The following is a 15,395-nucleotide window of genomic DNA, read 5'->3' as shown; positions in this document are numbered from 1 at the left end:
ATAAATTACTGCCGTATCTCACCGCGTTTGGTGCCTCCATCAATCCTGGAGGAAGGATCTGAGAGATGAGGTTTCGGGGTGAAGGTCTTTTTGCTTTTATAACTCATGTGCTTGAGCCTTGCAAAGGCTGAATGGCGGGATAAGAAAATAAATTATCTGACTTGAAAGGGAGAATAAGAAGAATCCATATCAGGCAAAAATCCAGCAAAAATCTAGCAACAATACAATCTTATCGATTTCCCGCTTCTGAAAGGAACCTGAAAGAAAACGGAAATCAAGATGCCAAAAACCCTCCATAAAGTCCAGAAGCAAATCGCCAAGCAGCGCCGGAAGCTGGATTCACTCCATGAGAACAGCCGGGATTCGAAGCGGCTGCGGCGGGCGGGCGAGCGAGAGCATAAATTGGCTGTCGCTGCGTCCGTGACGATGAAGGGAAGACAATCTTTTGGTATGTTTTGAGAAATATGTATGGTACTAATGCGTGTACCTCGTTACTTAACACCGTTATAATAATCTAATTATCTGATTCGTACGAATATCAACGGGCATAGTGGACCGAGTGCATTTTTTCAAAGAGAACATCCAGGATCCGCCCGCGGTGTTGTCGGATGGAGATATGGCCCAGTTGATTACGAGGTGCGCGTTCAGAATTCCTATTCCTCCAAATACTCTGGATATCCATTGCAGGTTTTAAAAATGTCTATGCTTAAATATATATATGTTTCGAACCTAAGCTAACCAATCCATCAAAACTTACCGCCATCCTATATAGATTCATCGCCCGCCACCAACCCGAATTAGATCAGTTACAACAAGAACGGCGGCCGGGCAGGCCACCAGTGAAGCGCGAGGAGGTCCTCAGGGAGAAAATAGAGGCGGAGGGCAGAGAGTTTGAGAGCGGCTTCTGGCTGCCGGATATGGGCGATGAGGAGAACATCAAGAAACTGGCGAAGTGGAATGGGGAGTGGTCGTCGATGAGTACGTTGGGATTTGTGAGGGTAGCCAGAGACGGCACGAGGCGGAAGTCTATATTTCCACCGAAGGGGCTCTCGTGATGCTTATTAGTTTTTGTATTCATCAAATGCCACGGACTTCCATATTGTGGAACTAAAAGATCTCAAGGTCACTTTTTCAATTATCATCAGCTGACAGAGGCCGCTAAACCCGATCCAGCAGCTCCCGCAGCTCGAGCTCGGTTTTTCCGGCTTTCCCTTTCCGGATAGTTAGTCCGACCAATTGTTCAAGAAAAAAACCTTCGACAACCAACATTCGATGTTCGATGCTCCAACCTCCAACCTCCATACCCGCAATCTCCCTCAACTCCCCGGCATTCTAACGCTGCAACACCACCTAGCCTTCTATCCACAATGCTCTCCCTCCGCGCCTTCGCCCGCTCGGTTCCGCGCACCTTCTCCAGATCCATTGCCATCTCTGCCAGATCAACCATCTCAAAACCTAGCATCCTCCAGTCAGCATGGATCCGTGCTCCCCGATATGTTTACCCTGCCACTGCTGCTTTCTCCACGACCAGAGCGAGATTGGAACCTGCGGGACAGTGTAGGTGTTCCCTTGTTATTTCTAAGAATTGGTCCAAAGGGAGAACATTGGTGGGCTGACTAACCTTTGTCTGTAGCCGATCTCGAACTTGCCGCCAAGCTGAATGAGGAAATGAAGTATGAGCAGAATGACTCTAGTGTTGAGACCCTCCCGGAGTCAGTGCAGTATTATATTGATAACTGCCCTTTTGAGGTATGTACTAGACAAGGGAGAACTGGATGTGCCATAGGAGATTAAATAAAACATGAACTCAATCTCACTGAAATTTCGGTCTCCAGATCCAACACAAGGAAGGTGAAGATGAAGTTGTCCTCACAAGAACATTCGGAGATGAGAAGTACGTGAAAGAACCCACAAATCCGCAAGTGTCTCTAGTTGCTAACACCTTATCCAAAGAATCCGCGTCGCATTCTCCCTCTCTGACATCCAAGATCTGACCGAGAACGACTCCGCCCTCGCCGACGAGCACGATGACCTGGACGCCCCTACCAACGAACGACAGGGCAGAGGCAGCCAAGTCCCCGTCGCCCCCGAGGAGAAAGTCTCCGAGGCAGATCAAGAAGAGGAAGGCTTCGAAGATGAGGACCAGGTACCCAGCTACCCAGCACGCGTCAGCGTCACGATCGAGAAGAAGGGCAAGGGCGCCATGCAGATCGAAACCATCGCCCAGGACGGGTTCATCCAGATCCAGAACGTAGGCTACTTCGCCAAGGCCGACCTGGCCAATGCGGCCAGTGCCGAGAAGGAGTGGACCCGCCAGAGTCTGTACAGCGGGCCTCCGTTCGGCAACCTCGATGAAGACCTGCAGACCCTGATGGAGCGGTATCTGGAAGAGAGAGGGATTGATAGTGCGCTTGCGTTGTTCGTGCCGGATTATATTGAGTTTAAGGAGCAGCAGGAGTATATTCGATGGCTACGCAGTAAGTCCCTTTTCGTAATCTTCTCCAGGATTGATTATACCGTTTAATTAATTTTGCGGACGTATCGGGATTTTGTCTAACATGTTTCTCCTCCTTCCTGTTTTGCTACAGACCTCAAGACTTTCGTCGAAGCTTAGATGGCGGCAATCCCTTCGCTATCCGAATCCCTTAGCTACACTTGTCTTAACCGAACTCCCAAACTCTCAACCACGACTCTTTCTCCCCGTAGAACTTCCGCCACTCCCGCTTTTTCTCCAAAAGAAAAACTACACAACGACTCTTACTCCTCCTTCTAATCCCACCGACCTCTCCTATGTAACAAATAACAAACCCAATCCCCCATTAAGCATTCCAAATCACATATAAAACCTCCACCCTGTATTTTATACTTTACTTTGGTAGTAGTTCGTTGGGCAAACTACGAAGCGATAAAAAAAAATTCACACCTTGTGTATTCCATGCATTTTACTTTAGTCTTCTCTTTTCTTCTTTCTTTCTTCCTTCTTCTTGTGTTGTTAATGAATTAATAAGTCATCAAATATCATAGCGAATAAATGACGCGGATACAACGAGCGACCCTGATATTGTGCCTTGTTCTATCTATACCGGGTTCCTAAGGAAAGTGTCACGGCGGAGGATATTAAACCAGAAAAAGGAAACGAACGAAGACTATGCTCTACAGTCCACTGCAGGCTTCCACGAGATTTTTTTTAAAAAAAAAAAAAAAAAATCCTGAGCAGGCCAATCGTTTTCTGTTTCTAATTGTCTCCACACAGGCAAAATACCTTCGTGGACAAGAGGGGGCGGGGGCTCCCTTTCTGGGCTCTTGGGACACGGGTTTTGACACCATGGGGAACTTTTCCAAATTATATCAAGAAATTTAGTATATATATATGTGCATCGTAGCTAACGCATGCTTCGCCCCGCTGGAAAAATAATTTTCTCGTCGGAAGACACTCGCATGATAATCTCATTCCATTCAAATAAATCCATTGACTCGATTGCTTGATAGCTAGTTCTAAATAAACGTCATCCCCGCCCGAAAGATGGTGAAAAGAGGCCGTGAAAACACCCGAAAGTCATAGATACATGCATCATGCATACATACTCAAGCAGCGCTCAAAAGCACGACAGAAAAAAGGAGAAAAAAACGAGAGAGAGAGAGAGAGACAGAGAGAGAGAGAGAGAGAGAGAGAGAGCGATAAAAAGGGAACAGAAAAGGAAAAGGGGAAGAATAGCCTCGCATCAAGTTAAAAATTCGGATGGGAGAACCATCCCTTTCACTTCAAAACTCCATAGCGCTCGCACCACTGGCCTCCCAACCCTCGGCGTCCCTGCCCCTCTTCCCCGCTCCAGCCCCCGCTCTCTCTGCCTTAAGCAGCCCCGCCACGAACGAGCGGAAATAATCAATATACGGCTTCAGGCTAGTCTTCTCGTAGTCCTGCACCCGCCTCCCTTTGCCATCGACGTCGGCTGCGCTGGAGAGGCCGGCACCACCAGCACCAACACCAGCACCAGGATCAAAATCAACATCCCCCGCCATCTGCTCATCTTTCACAACGTCATTCATCCCATTGCTTCCATTCTCCCTCGAACCACCTTCCCCGCCATCCCACGCGTTGATCTCCGCAATCAGCTCTCCGACCGTCGGCACACTAAGAGGGTCGAACTGCTCCACGCGGCGGATGTCGATGGGGACACACACGCGGCCCGTGCCCGGGTGCACGACAAAGGGGCTCTTGAGCAGATGGATGAGTTTCTTGCTCACTTCCGCGTCCAGGCGCGGGTAGGTGTACTCCAGCGCGATGTCCTGCTTCGCTTCCAGGAGCGCCTTAGTGTCCAGCGACTGCTGCCCGGCTGCCGCGGCGCCGCGTGACTTGGCAGACTTGGCCACAGCGTCGATGTCGTTCCATTTACTGGTGCTCGAGCGCTCGGGTGCGGAGTCCCATTTGCGCCGCAGCGCGTCCGCGAGCGGTTTATCCGGGAGCAGGGCGAGGAGCTGTTCGGCTTGTGCCGGCTTGCTGAAAGTGTCCTGCGCTACGAGGATGGTGGAGGCGAAATGCGGCTTGAGGATCTCGAGGCTCCGCGAAACGTGCGGGTGCAGGGGACGTTTGAGGTTGACTTTCTTGCCGCTCTGGCTGCCGCCGCGGATGACCTCGAGGTAGCCTGCGATGGCCTTGCGGCGGTCGTCGGGCAAACTGCGGGCGCGCGGGTCGCAGACCCAAGCGTGCGCGCCGCGCCGACCCGAGTAGACCCAGAGAATGTGCTCGAAGCCGAAATCGTCACGGAGAGCCGTGTCGATGACCTTGATGGCCATGGTGACGAAGGCCCAGCATTTCTGGCAAATGTTTGCCTTGTTGCAGCAGGTGCGGATGTCGTCGTAGTCTGTCAGGTCGATGTCGAAGACCAGTTCCTTGGAGACAGGCTTGAAGAGGCTGGCTTTGCGGAGGGTTTTGCGGTCGCGTGGGTTGGTGCTGTAGACGGGTCCAATTTCGAAGCGAGAGGGTTTTAAGTGGAGGATTTCTTTACGGAGGCTGTAATTTTGGTCTGTTTAGTGTTGCTCTTGTCTCTTCGTTTTTCACCTCTTTTCCATCGTGCGCAGCGTTCCAGTTGTTGGGTGATGTACATACAGCTCTGCATTTGGGAATGATTGGTAACGTAGATAGGCATCGTTTTGAAGAGTGAATGCGAATTCCCGGTTGCCAAAATCCGGCGAGGGTTTCACATCATGATTGAGCCATTGGAAGAGATATTTGAACGGAAACAGGCGTAAGTAGAAGGCGTACATCGTCTCGGAGTCTATTTGCACCGGAGCGGGCCCGGGCGGTCTAGGCGAGGGAGTTAGATCAGCATTGTCTGCATATTTGGGCGGGTGAGAAAGCAGTACTTGAGTGGTGGCTCTGGGGAGCTCTCGAGCTTTGAAGTCACAGCTGCGCTGGACGTCGGAAATTCATCATCGTCATCGTCATCGCCGAACAGGTCTTCTAGCTTGACAGGCTCTGAAGTATCCGGTTGTGCAGTGGTAGTTCTAGCGGGGTCATCGGCGGGGTCATCTTCAGGCCCATCTTCAGGCCTGACATGGCCTGTGTCTTGCTCCGAAGCACATGGCAAAACCTCCTTGCATTCTTGGCCAGCATTCGGCATGATGAGAAGCGCAGAAAGATATAGACGACAGCTGCTTTGTGGACACTGTGCTGGCTGTCTCCATCTGATGTCGAATATCTGTCTTTTCTGCTGAGACGCGAAGGCGCGACGCGGATGTAATTAAACCCGATTAGGAAATAGTGCCGCGCCTATTTTGCCGCGCGACTGAAGCGTTGTTATTGGCCAGCTAGCGCGGGGAATGCGCCCCAATGAATGAGCCTCATTTCGCATCAACTTCTCAAGTACGAAGCGTGAACAAGATCGAGATGCTCCTCGCATCTACGCAGGGACAACAACAAGATAACAGGACTTGACCTGCATATATATCTAGAAGCTATACGGTGGATGGCGATTGCGAGGTTCCTGGAGAGGGGCACTTGCCTCTGTGAGTCACATAATGTGGCCCTGGCTCTACTTCCACAGTGTGTGTCCACTTCCCCGGGGTGGGCCCACGTTGTCGTCATGGACAGAAGGGTTACTTTGCAGAGCATGGAGTTTCTCCTCTGGACCAGGCCTGTTTGGGGTGTTCATTGTTCTTTGCGTGCGGCTATCTTCGGGCTTGGTCGTGACCGTGCTCAATTTGTGGGCGGCTCGGTAAGCAGCTAAGTTGATGGATAAGCGGGGCTAAAGATCCTACAGGGCGGGCCTTAACCGAACTGGGCTAGAAATGACGCTCAAAGCCGAATGTCGACGGGTTAATTAAGCTGCAGGGAAAAATCTGTGCTCCGTCCTCCAACAGTCCTTCGCAGTTGACCTGGTCTGCATCAATTGATCCTTCTGTTGCAAGGGCTGTCCGCTGGTCGAATTCCCATCTGCTCTTCGATTGCGTTGGAAAGAAAAAAGAAAAGAAAAGAAAAGAAAAGCAAAAAGAAAACCCTTGCCAGTTGCCACTCCGGCAGTACTGAGCAAGCTGCAGGCATTGGAACCCCTGGAATTCTTCGGGAGACTAGTATGCGGTCGGAAATTCATCGTCGAATGGACGCAACGGATCTCGTCACTCTGTATAAGAGCAACCTACAGAACTGCGTACGATATCCCCTCTAGATGTACTGTACACGGGCATTATACAATATACATTATCCAGCTGGTAAGAGTCGACCGGAGCCCGCGCCCTCTCTATCATGAAGTCATGAACAGAACGCTGTATCCCCACTCGAAAACCGACCTACATATCTTTGATTTCAGAATACTTTCTGCCCTTCTCCCCATTGCTCGCCAGCGCCTGGCCGAAGAAGCATAGAGTGGCGGGGTTCGTCCTGGTATCATTGCATAGCTTCCCAGCGTCATCGCATGGTGTGATCGAAGCAATTTTGTAATAGCCTTTCCAGAATACCCAGGAAGACGGTTAAACGGATGCGAGTGCCAGTCGATCCTGATGACTTCACCAAAAGCTTCCCTACGTTGCTGTGACATGGAACCGGAGGGAAGGGCCCTCTTGGGAACCCCAAGCCTGCCATGGATGATGATTTATGATTGAGCCATTCCTGCAGTGGAGAATACGGCTGCCCACGAGTCCTCGCAGTAATGACGCACCATTAATTCTTCGGGAATGCGTCAAATATTATATACAGACAAACTGGTGTCGGTCAAGAGTCGCAAGGCGGTTTGAGATCTAGAATCGACAAAGAAGCCCAAACTTAATGGAAGGTGGAGTTAAAGGTAAATTTTATTTTATTTTTTTCCCTCGCTTTTCTATTCTTTTCCTTTTTGTGAATTTGGTATGAACTCACTCATAATAAGCACTCACTCACAGTAGGTAGCTTTTTGAACATTCGCGGGTAGGATTTAGCGTTGATGTAATTATAGCAACTACTGCTGAAATATTTTATACAATGGATCCCTGACGATTCTTCTCTAGTTTAACAAGATGCAATCCGCTAACCGAAAAGGCCTAGATAGAGTCGGCTTACTCGTACATAATACAGCGGTAATTCCACGTCACGATGGCTCTTTAAAAGAGTACCCCAATATCCCTATCCCTAGTTGTTGCGCTCTCCTCAAGTGAGTCAGTGCCATTGTCAATGCCAAATCGCAACCCATATTCTCCCCCTCCGCAGACCCTTTGTCGAAATGAGCGGAATCTCGGTGCAACCGCCGCCGCAAAAGGAACCTCACAGTCCCAGCCATGCCATTGCCAGCGAGCCATGCGGAACAAAGCCCGAATGCGTTGAGACGACCACTTGTGTCGACCCTGAAAATGAATCGGTGGAAAATGTCGCTCCCAATGATGGCATGAAGAAGAAGCCCAGCGCTGGGATAATCGTAGCGGCGTCAAGCATGGTTTTCATGAACTCGGCCTTGAACGGTATGCTGACCGTGGGCCTGCCATCGATTGCGCGGGATACCAGATTGCCCGACAATCTCATACTATGGTGAGGGCAATTTTATTTTTGTCGCTTCTCTTTTCTGTTCCTTCTTTTCGCCGTCCGTCATGTCCCACGGCTTTCCTTCTTTCCGTGCTCGAATATATATCAATGTTGCGTTTTTTTTTTTCAAATAACTAAAACCAACCTCAACAGGCCAGCATCCGTTTTCGGCCTGACCTGCGGCTGCACTCTTCTGCTATCCGGGTCCATTGGTGACCTTATCGGCAGCCGCAGAGTCTACCTCACCGGCGGCCTGCTGCTCTCCGCCTTCACTCTGGGCTGCGGACTAGCGAGAACCGGTATCCAGCTGATCATGTTCCGCGCGATATCCGGCATTGCCATCTCGATGTGTCTGCCCACCGCCGTGAGCATCATTACGTCCTCGTTCCCCAAGGGCAAGCGGCGGAACGTCGCTTTCGCCTGCCTGGGCGCCGTTCAGCCGGTGGGCTTTTCGATCGGCCTGACTCTCGGCGGTGTCCTGGTTGACACCCTGGGCTGGCGATATGGGTTTTACATCGTCTCCGGCGCCATCGCCCCGTTCCTCCTCCTGGCTTTCTGGGGGATTCCCAAGGACCCCCTCAAGACAGCACCCATCACGCGGCAGCGCCTGGCCTCCGAAATCGACTGGGTAGGAAACGTCTGCATCAGCGCCTCGCTCGGAATGTTCTCCTACAGCTTCGCGTAAGTTCAGCCCCCCGCCCCCCCAAAAAAGATGTCCTGAATAAATTAGTTATATATTAGCCACATAACACACACGCAGCGCATGACTTACGCATTTCAACATATACCTTCTAGAGTAATGTCCGGCGACATCAAATCCCTTATCCGCCCGGGAAACCTAGTCATCCTCATTCTCGCCATCCTCTTCCTCGCCGCCTTCATATACTGGGTAACCCGCCAGGAATCCCTCAACCGCATCGCCCTGATCCCGCCTTCCCTTTTCCGCTCCACCCCTGACAGCCCTAACCGCGCCCGTAACTTCTCCGCAATCTGCATCTCCGTCTTCTTCACTTGGGCCATCTTCAACGCCAACCAGTACTTCACAACCCTCTACTTCCAGAAGATCCAGCACCTCTCCACGCTCGAAACATCCGCCCGTTTCGTGCCCATGATCGTCTCCGGCGCCATTGCGAACATCATGACGGGCCTCACCGTGGGCCGCGTCCGCGCTGATATCCTCTGCGTCGGCACCGCGGCCATCTCAGCCATCGCGCCGCTGATGCTGGCCGTGGCGGACCCGTCCTGGTCGTACTGGGCAGCGGCATTCGTTGCCACAACCGCTATTCCGATCTCGGCAGACACGCTCTTCACGATATCCAATCTGGTCATCACGTCTATTTTCCCGCCCAAAACGCATGGGCTGGCTGGCGGGGTATTCAATACCATTTCGCAGATAGGGATGTCGGTGGGGCTGGCGGTGACTGCCGTGATTTCTAGTTCCGTGGCGGAGCATGAGAGGCGGCAGGTGGCAAGTGGTGGTGATAACGATGGCCAGGGTAAGAATGACCAATATGCCCTGCTGCAAGCGTATAAGGCTACGTACTGGGCGTTGTTTGGGGGGAGTATTGTCGTTGTCGTGCTGAGTTGGTGGGGGCTGCAGCGCATTGGGAAGGTTGGCCTTAAGGATCGAGTGAGGCCGGTGGATTATTGAACGAGGCCTTTTTCTCGAGGATCAGTCAGCGTTCCTTTTTCAAACGGCGGGGGTTGCTAGGGAATACAGAGTTAGAAAATATGTATATATGATATATGAATATGTGATAGATAAGAGTGAACGTGATAGTTTTAATTTAGAATTATTTTGGATTAATTGATTCATCGCTAAGGCTTTCTAAGCTTGCCTCCATTCAACATGAAGAAGGACTGGATATAATAAACGTAATGCTTCACCATACCGGGACACCGCACTTCGAGGGTTCTTCCTATTCGTTTCAATGCGCCGTCACAGGTGTGCTGCTAACCTCGGGTTTCTCCTTCAATAAACCTTGGGGTTCTTCCGCGACCTGATTATTTCGCGCCTGCTCCTCTCTGATTTTCTGGAGGAGCGCGGGATACTATGGTTAAAACAGAACAAGCAGGGTCAGTATGTATGTATCGTCAATATATGTAAACCAAAATTAGAAATATATACATACCCAACGCTCCCCAACATCCGGATGGCTCTTGATCCGATTCATCAGCGTTGCCTCCCCCAGATGCCCCCACCTCCCCTTCGAAAACGTAAACTCAATGTCATCCTGCCGGATGCCGTTGCGCCTGATAACTTCCTCGCGCAGAGCTTTGACGTGCGCTGGTACGTCCATGCTCTCGAATGTAGCATCGTAACTTACACCCTGGAAGAAGGGAACGCTGTAGCGGGCACCACTGCCCCGAGCGGGGCTTAGGACGCGGTGGGTCGTGCTGTATGTACATGCTACTTAGCCGATGCCCCAAAGTTCCAGGACGCCCAAGGGAAAATATATATAAGAAAGGCCTCAAAATTCAATACAAAACCAACCTCTGACAGACTCCCTGCGTCATCGCCTCCAGCCCCTGCCCAATCGCCACGACAAACGTCCCATCGATGGGCGGACAATCCACCCAGTCCCCCCGATGATTCTGCACCTGCAGCCCCCGATGGTGGCTCGCCTGCAATAAATAGCTCGTGAGCATACTGTCCTTATGCGGACCTACGCCCTGGCCCTCCCCTTCATCCCCCTCCACACCCAGCTCTTGAAGGTCTGGATACTTCACAATCTTCAACTTGTGTTGCTGGCCCTTATCGAAGAAACGCTCGAAGGCCTTCGACGGCAGCCCGATCGCTTCAGCTACGAGCGATATGAACTCCATGCTGATGGCGCCCATCTGGGCCATATACTGTTCGTAGACGGGGCGAAAGCGGGGGAGATAGCTGCTATCTGGCCATTGGTTGGGAGCTAGGAGATTGTGGTATAGAGGGTCGGATGGGGCGGGGAGGGGGTGTGTGGTTGACAGGTCTATTTGTTCGCGCCAGTCGGTCTTGAAGCGTGTTATTTCATTGCCGAGCCGCGAGTAGCCTGTTGTAAAGGGGAAGAAAAGAAAAGAAAAGAAAAGGCACTAAGATCAGCTATTTTCCATGCTTCAATTCTTTTTTTTTTTTATATATATGTAAGTGCATTACAAGCTCATGCGGGCAGCGTTGTCATACCCAGAAAACTAGGCGCATTCTTCATCTCGACCTCCAACTTCTTCTCATCTGGCAATTCGAAAAACCTCCTCCCCTCCTCAATAACCCCCTGGATCAGCTTGTCGTCAACGCCGGTGTTCTTGATATAGAGGAATCCGACTTCCAGAAGCGCATGGCGCAGGGAGTCGAGGAAAGCCGGCTTTGTCGCGGGGTCGCGCGCCTCCGACAGGTCGAGGATGGGAATGGAGCTGAAGGACATGGCTATACATGTATGTATGTGCTGATATATATGTTGAAATAAACGAACATGGATGCGACGGCGGGGTATGCAAGTTGTATATATATGTGTGGGCGTGAGGAGATCGAACCCTTATGCGGTGGTGTCATGGTTGGCGGGAATTGCGGGCGTCTTGCGTGAGGGGAACAGGCAACTAAACATTATGGCCGGCAACTTGGAAACAAAGTTTAGCCAACTAGTTCTACTGTCAATGCCGAGAAGCTGAGAGACTCTGGATATGCAACAGTCGCGGACGCTGGTGGAGAAACCGATATTGCCGGTCAGCATGGCGAAATTGTTATCTACGTGAAGCATAACTCCAAGTTAACTCAGGCGAAAACATAGATGAAGAGACATGTTAAAGTACCCCTCATGCCCCATGATGGCCGCTATACGAGATATGCTCACCAGAAACTTATATTCCACTTATATACGCAAAGTCCCATTTGAAAAAGAAAGAAAGAAAGGAAAAGAGCCCACGTTCTCAATTCAGTACATGCAGAATCTTCTTTGATACGCTAGATCTATTATACCGTAACAGCATTCGCATTTGCCCTACTAAAATGCTTAACAACACCCTCAAAAAAGGTATCAACGCCCGGCAAAACAAACGACGGTCCGACATCAAAGATATCAGTCAAGCTTCCACCCTCCTTTGCTTGTGCCGCTTCCTGACCACGGCCGATTTGCCCTGTTGTTGGTAGGGATGCCGCCGCATCCGCTCCAGCAGGCGATACGCGTTCGAGATGCCCATATGCGCCGAAAATGTTCTCCAGGCCCGTTTGTATTAGGGACGAGGAAGCGTCAGCCGCAATCTGGGGTACGAGTTGTTTCCAATCACCCGAGCCAATCTGCTGGATCTGAGCGGCCGCATCGATCAGGACATACTCGCCAGTTCGGAGATCAGAGAGGAGAGCACGACAGGCATAGTCTAGGGTCGATTGGAAGACAGGTCTCAGGGATTTAACGTCGAAAATGGCCAGCTGATGGCGGGCCTTCCCTCGCTTTTGCTGCTGCGGGTGCTCTTTGTGCGACTTGCGGCTACCTTTCCGCTTAATGCGGGTGAATGAGATGGCAAATGTTTGGCTTTTACGGTTCACGGCAAGTATCTTTGGTCGGGTTCCCTTTGGATCAACTGCGTTGTCTTCCATCAGCATTGTCAGCTTGACAATGTCGGCCACTGTATCCCACACTACCAACTGGTCTGAGAGGACGACCAGGTGCCGATCCAAAAAGCCCAGCCCGCGCGGTGTGCCTAGGTAGAGGTTGTCCCGCGCGTGGCAGATCTCCCCGTTCTTGGGATTGATGAGATAAACCAGTCGCGCTCCGCTCTGGTCAGTCCAACAGACAGCAAGAACCGAACCATCGTCTGAAAACGCGAGGCTGCCCACTTTGGAAATTACTGCGGATTCTGATTCCTCTGAGAATCTTTCGAGCGCGATGCTGTGAACGGCTCTCCAGGTTTGCAGGGTTTGATTCTGTTTGTCTTTGATCGTCTGGCCACTGCGATAGCGAGCGTTAGGAGACCAGATTCGAACAACGGCATCTTCCCCAACAGTGACAAATGCGGAGCCTGCGGGATTAGCCACTAGATCCAACACCTGCGCAGACCCGAACGAAGGATCGAAATGAGGCGCATCAATTCGTGTACTTAGTTCCCACTCTCGTGCACTTTCATTCCAGCGCCAAAATTTCAAGAATATTTCTCTCCTTTCCTTTTGAGGGGTAATGCTCGGTGGGTACAACACGCTCACGTCTTGGGAATACTGCAACCACTCATCAACCGTCGACAGCCACTCTCCATCTGAAGTTATACCAAGGAACTTGACATCGGGTGTTGTTAACTCCGTTCCTTGCGGCCCGGTCTTGACGATAGTGGCATTTGTTCTCGCAAGTGCTTGACGAGATACTTGCTGGTTGGTGAGTACATTGAAGGTCTGAAGCGACGATGCGCTGGGGGAACTATCAGGGGATCGGGCGGGAGAGGAGGGAACCGCTGCAAGGAGATGTTCGGATTGTACGGGGTGTAGAACAGCAGGCAAGGAAACTGTGTTGGGTTCGACGTATTTCGAGGTCGATGACTTATCCTTTTTGCGCCCTTGTGATGGCTTTCTCCTGGCGACGTCATCCACTTCTGATGGTAATTGTACGCCGCTCACGCTAGCAATAGGGCGCAACTCTGATGTAGACAGAACCATGGCAGAATTATCCGCAAGTCGGATTGCATAAAATTTCCCTGTACGAGATACGACAATGGAGCAGATGTGGGACGAAAGATGGGGTAAGAACTGTTTCCTTCCAGTATCAAGCTGATATTGTACGATGACAGTCTCCGAACCACCCGAGATAATATAGTTTCCTGCGTGCACAAAGATTAGCTTCAGTGCCTAGTGATTCTCTTGAAATGTATTTTGGTTATTTACCGTCTCGAGACCACTTCACTGTCTTGACCGCGTTCCGATGCCAATGTAGACGGTTTGTCGCTAAACTTGTTCCGGCCTCGGATTTGTTCTCAGTTCGTAGCAAAGAATTGAGGATATCATGGTAGATCAAGATTGCACCCTCCACATCTCCGACGACAAGGTCCACTACTCCCGATGTCGGAGAGGACATCTGGTCCGATGGCGAACGTTCGCGGATATCACAGCAAGTAATAGCAACAGACAAAGTGACCTCCAGCCAGGTATACTTGATCGAATCCCACGCTTCCAATCGCAGTCCAGCTCTGTATCCCACAAACAGCTGATCATCAGCAATTATTATAATAACCCTTCCATCGGAGGAGACTTTGAGTTCATTCGCAGTTGCGGACATCTCCCGAATAACTCTGGTATTCCAAAAATCCGATCCCCTCTTGGAGTGCATGGTCATCTGCACTTCCCCTGAGCCTGCGGAATTCATTGAGACCACAACATCCTCATCAGGGCAATCCTTGCCACTCGAGCTGGTACAGATGTCAATAGCAAATATTTCGCCAGAAACATTCCATGTCTCAATATGCTCCCCCGATATCCAGTCCCATTTCATAATAGCTCCAGAAACAGTCGACATGTAAAGATGCTCCGGATTGACAGGGGACAGTTTGCAGGCAGTAATACTCCGCATTTCGGGTTGTATCTCCAGCGTCCGTACCACACTGGAGGTCGCTACAGAAAAGACCCGAGCGAAAGCGTTCGAGAAAAGGATAAAATGCCTATGTTTATGTTAATACCGAGGTGCCGTACTGCGAACGAAAGGAGCAAAGCTACTCAGCACTCACTTCTCATCGGGTGTGATAATGGTGTCAATATCAGCAAATCTGCCGCCCACAGTGCGTAACACGGACCATTGTGCTGATTTCGATGGGTTATTGGAAGATTGAAATTCTCCAGACGATTTCCCCTTGTGGCGCCTTGATACAGCGGTTGTGGATTTAGTTTGAGAGACATCACCAGCGACGCTCAGGGCGTTATCCGCTGGCTGAGAACCTTTTTCTTTCCGACCATGTTTCTCCTTGCTCCTAGGCTCCGTCACTGGTGTCCTTTGGTCCACGTTGCTTTCTTGTTCTAGGGATCTGGCAGGAGTGTTCTCTTGTTTCGTAGGCTTCAGCGACGCAGTTTTCTCGTTGCCGACGACAGAAATATCACGACCGATCTTGCGCCGCTTTGTCCGACTCTGCTCAGAGTTGATTTTCTGGTCATCTTTTGTATCGTCAACGACCAATTGCCGTTTATCCACTTTCCGTGCGGGGGAAATTTTTGAGATCATTCTTCTGAGGCTCGGAGATGGGGGCTGACAGGTCGACTCAAATGGTGCTTGTCAGGTCCCAAGCCGATATCCTGAAACGAGAGGCTGCAAGGCAAATACACGAGCTATATCTGCGAGTCCCTATCTATTCCATGGAGTTCTAAATAATAGTAGCTGTGCGTAGGACACCCATTCCCCTACCCCGATGTTATTTCCTCGTCGAAGGGAAAAAATAAAATATGCATTTGGAAAAAAACAACCTT

General features: G+C 50.8%; 5 protein-coding genes across 5 annotated transcripts; 2 read left to right on the top strand and 3 right to left on the bottom strand.

The window, feature by feature from the left end:
• Nucleotides 1-279: 279 nt before the first annotated feature.
• Nucleotides 280-3,040, top strand: HCBG_08498 (suaprga1; the record flags this gene model as incomplete). The annotated part of the gene is made up of 8 exons (XM_045435547.1): nucleotides 280-448; nucleotides 552-636; nucleotides 773-978; nucleotides 1,246-1,557; nucleotides 1,634-1,749; nucleotides 1,836-1,894; nucleotides 1,954-2,477; nucleotides 2,589-3,040. The coding sequence occupies 8 exons, from the start codon at nucleotides 280-282 to the stop codon at nucleotides 2,612-2,614; spliced, it is 1,497 nt and encodes a 498-aa protein (XP_045283647.1).
• Nucleotides 3,041-3,762: 722 nt separating this feature from the next.
• HCBG_08497 (DNA primase) lies at nucleotides 3,763-5,690 on the bottom strand (the record flags this gene model as incomplete). The annotated part of the gene is made up of 3 exons (XM_045435546.1): nucleotides 3,763-5,011; nucleotides 5,108-5,305; nucleotides 5,365-5,690. 3 exons carry the CDS (start codon nucleotides 5,619-5,621, stop codon nucleotides 3,763-3,765), a joined length of 1,704 nt encoding a protein of 567 aa, XP_045283646.1.
• A 2,001-nt stretch (nucleotides 5,691-7,691) lies between these two features.
• HCBG_08496 (uncharacterized protein) lies at nucleotides 7,692-9,638 on the top strand (the record flags this gene model as incomplete). Its single annotated transcript, XM_045435545.1, has 3 exons — nucleotides 7,692-7,993; nucleotides 8,141-8,668; nucleotides 8,783-9,638. 3 exons carry the CDS (start codon nucleotides 7,692-7,694, stop codon nucleotides 9,636-9,638), a joined length of 1,686 nt encoding a protein of 561 aa, XP_045283645.1.
• Nucleotides 9,639-9,765: 127 nt separating this feature from the next.
• Nucleotides 9,766-11,432, bottom strand: HCBG_08495 (uncharacterized protein; the record flags this gene model as incomplete). The annotated part of the gene is made up of 4 exons (XM_045435544.1): nucleotides 9,766-10,038; nucleotides 10,120-10,384; nucleotides 10,482-11,019; nucleotides 11,151-11,432. 4 exons carry the CDS (start codon nucleotides 11,386-11,388, stop codon nucleotides 9,916-9,918), a joined length of 1,164 nt encoding a protein of 387 aa, XP_045283644.1.
• Nucleotides 11,433-11,933: 501 nt separating this feature from the next.
• Nucleotides 11,934-15,328, bottom strand: HCBG_08494 (WD domain-containing protein; the record flags this gene model as incomplete). The annotated part of the gene is made up of 3 exons (XM_045435543.1): nucleotides 11,934-13,765; nucleotides 13,830-14,599; nucleotides 14,666-15,328. 3 exons carry the CDS (start codon nucleotides 15,151-15,153, stop codon nucleotides 11,934-11,936), a joined length of 3,090 nt encoding a protein of 1,029 aa, XP_045283643.1.
• Nucleotides 15,329-15,395: the final 67 nt, after the last annotated feature.

Source organism: Histoplasma capsulatum, assembly GCF_000150115.1.
Source record: "Histoplasma capsulatum G186AR genomic scaffold supercont2.16, whole genome shotgun sequence".
In the NCBI taxonomy this organism is placed as follows: domain Eukaryota; kingdom Fungi; phylum Ascomycota; class Eurotiomycetes; order Onygenales; family Ajellomycetaceae; genus Histoplasma; species Histoplasma capsulatum.
This window is presented reverse-complemented; position numbering and strand designations above follow the sequence as displayed.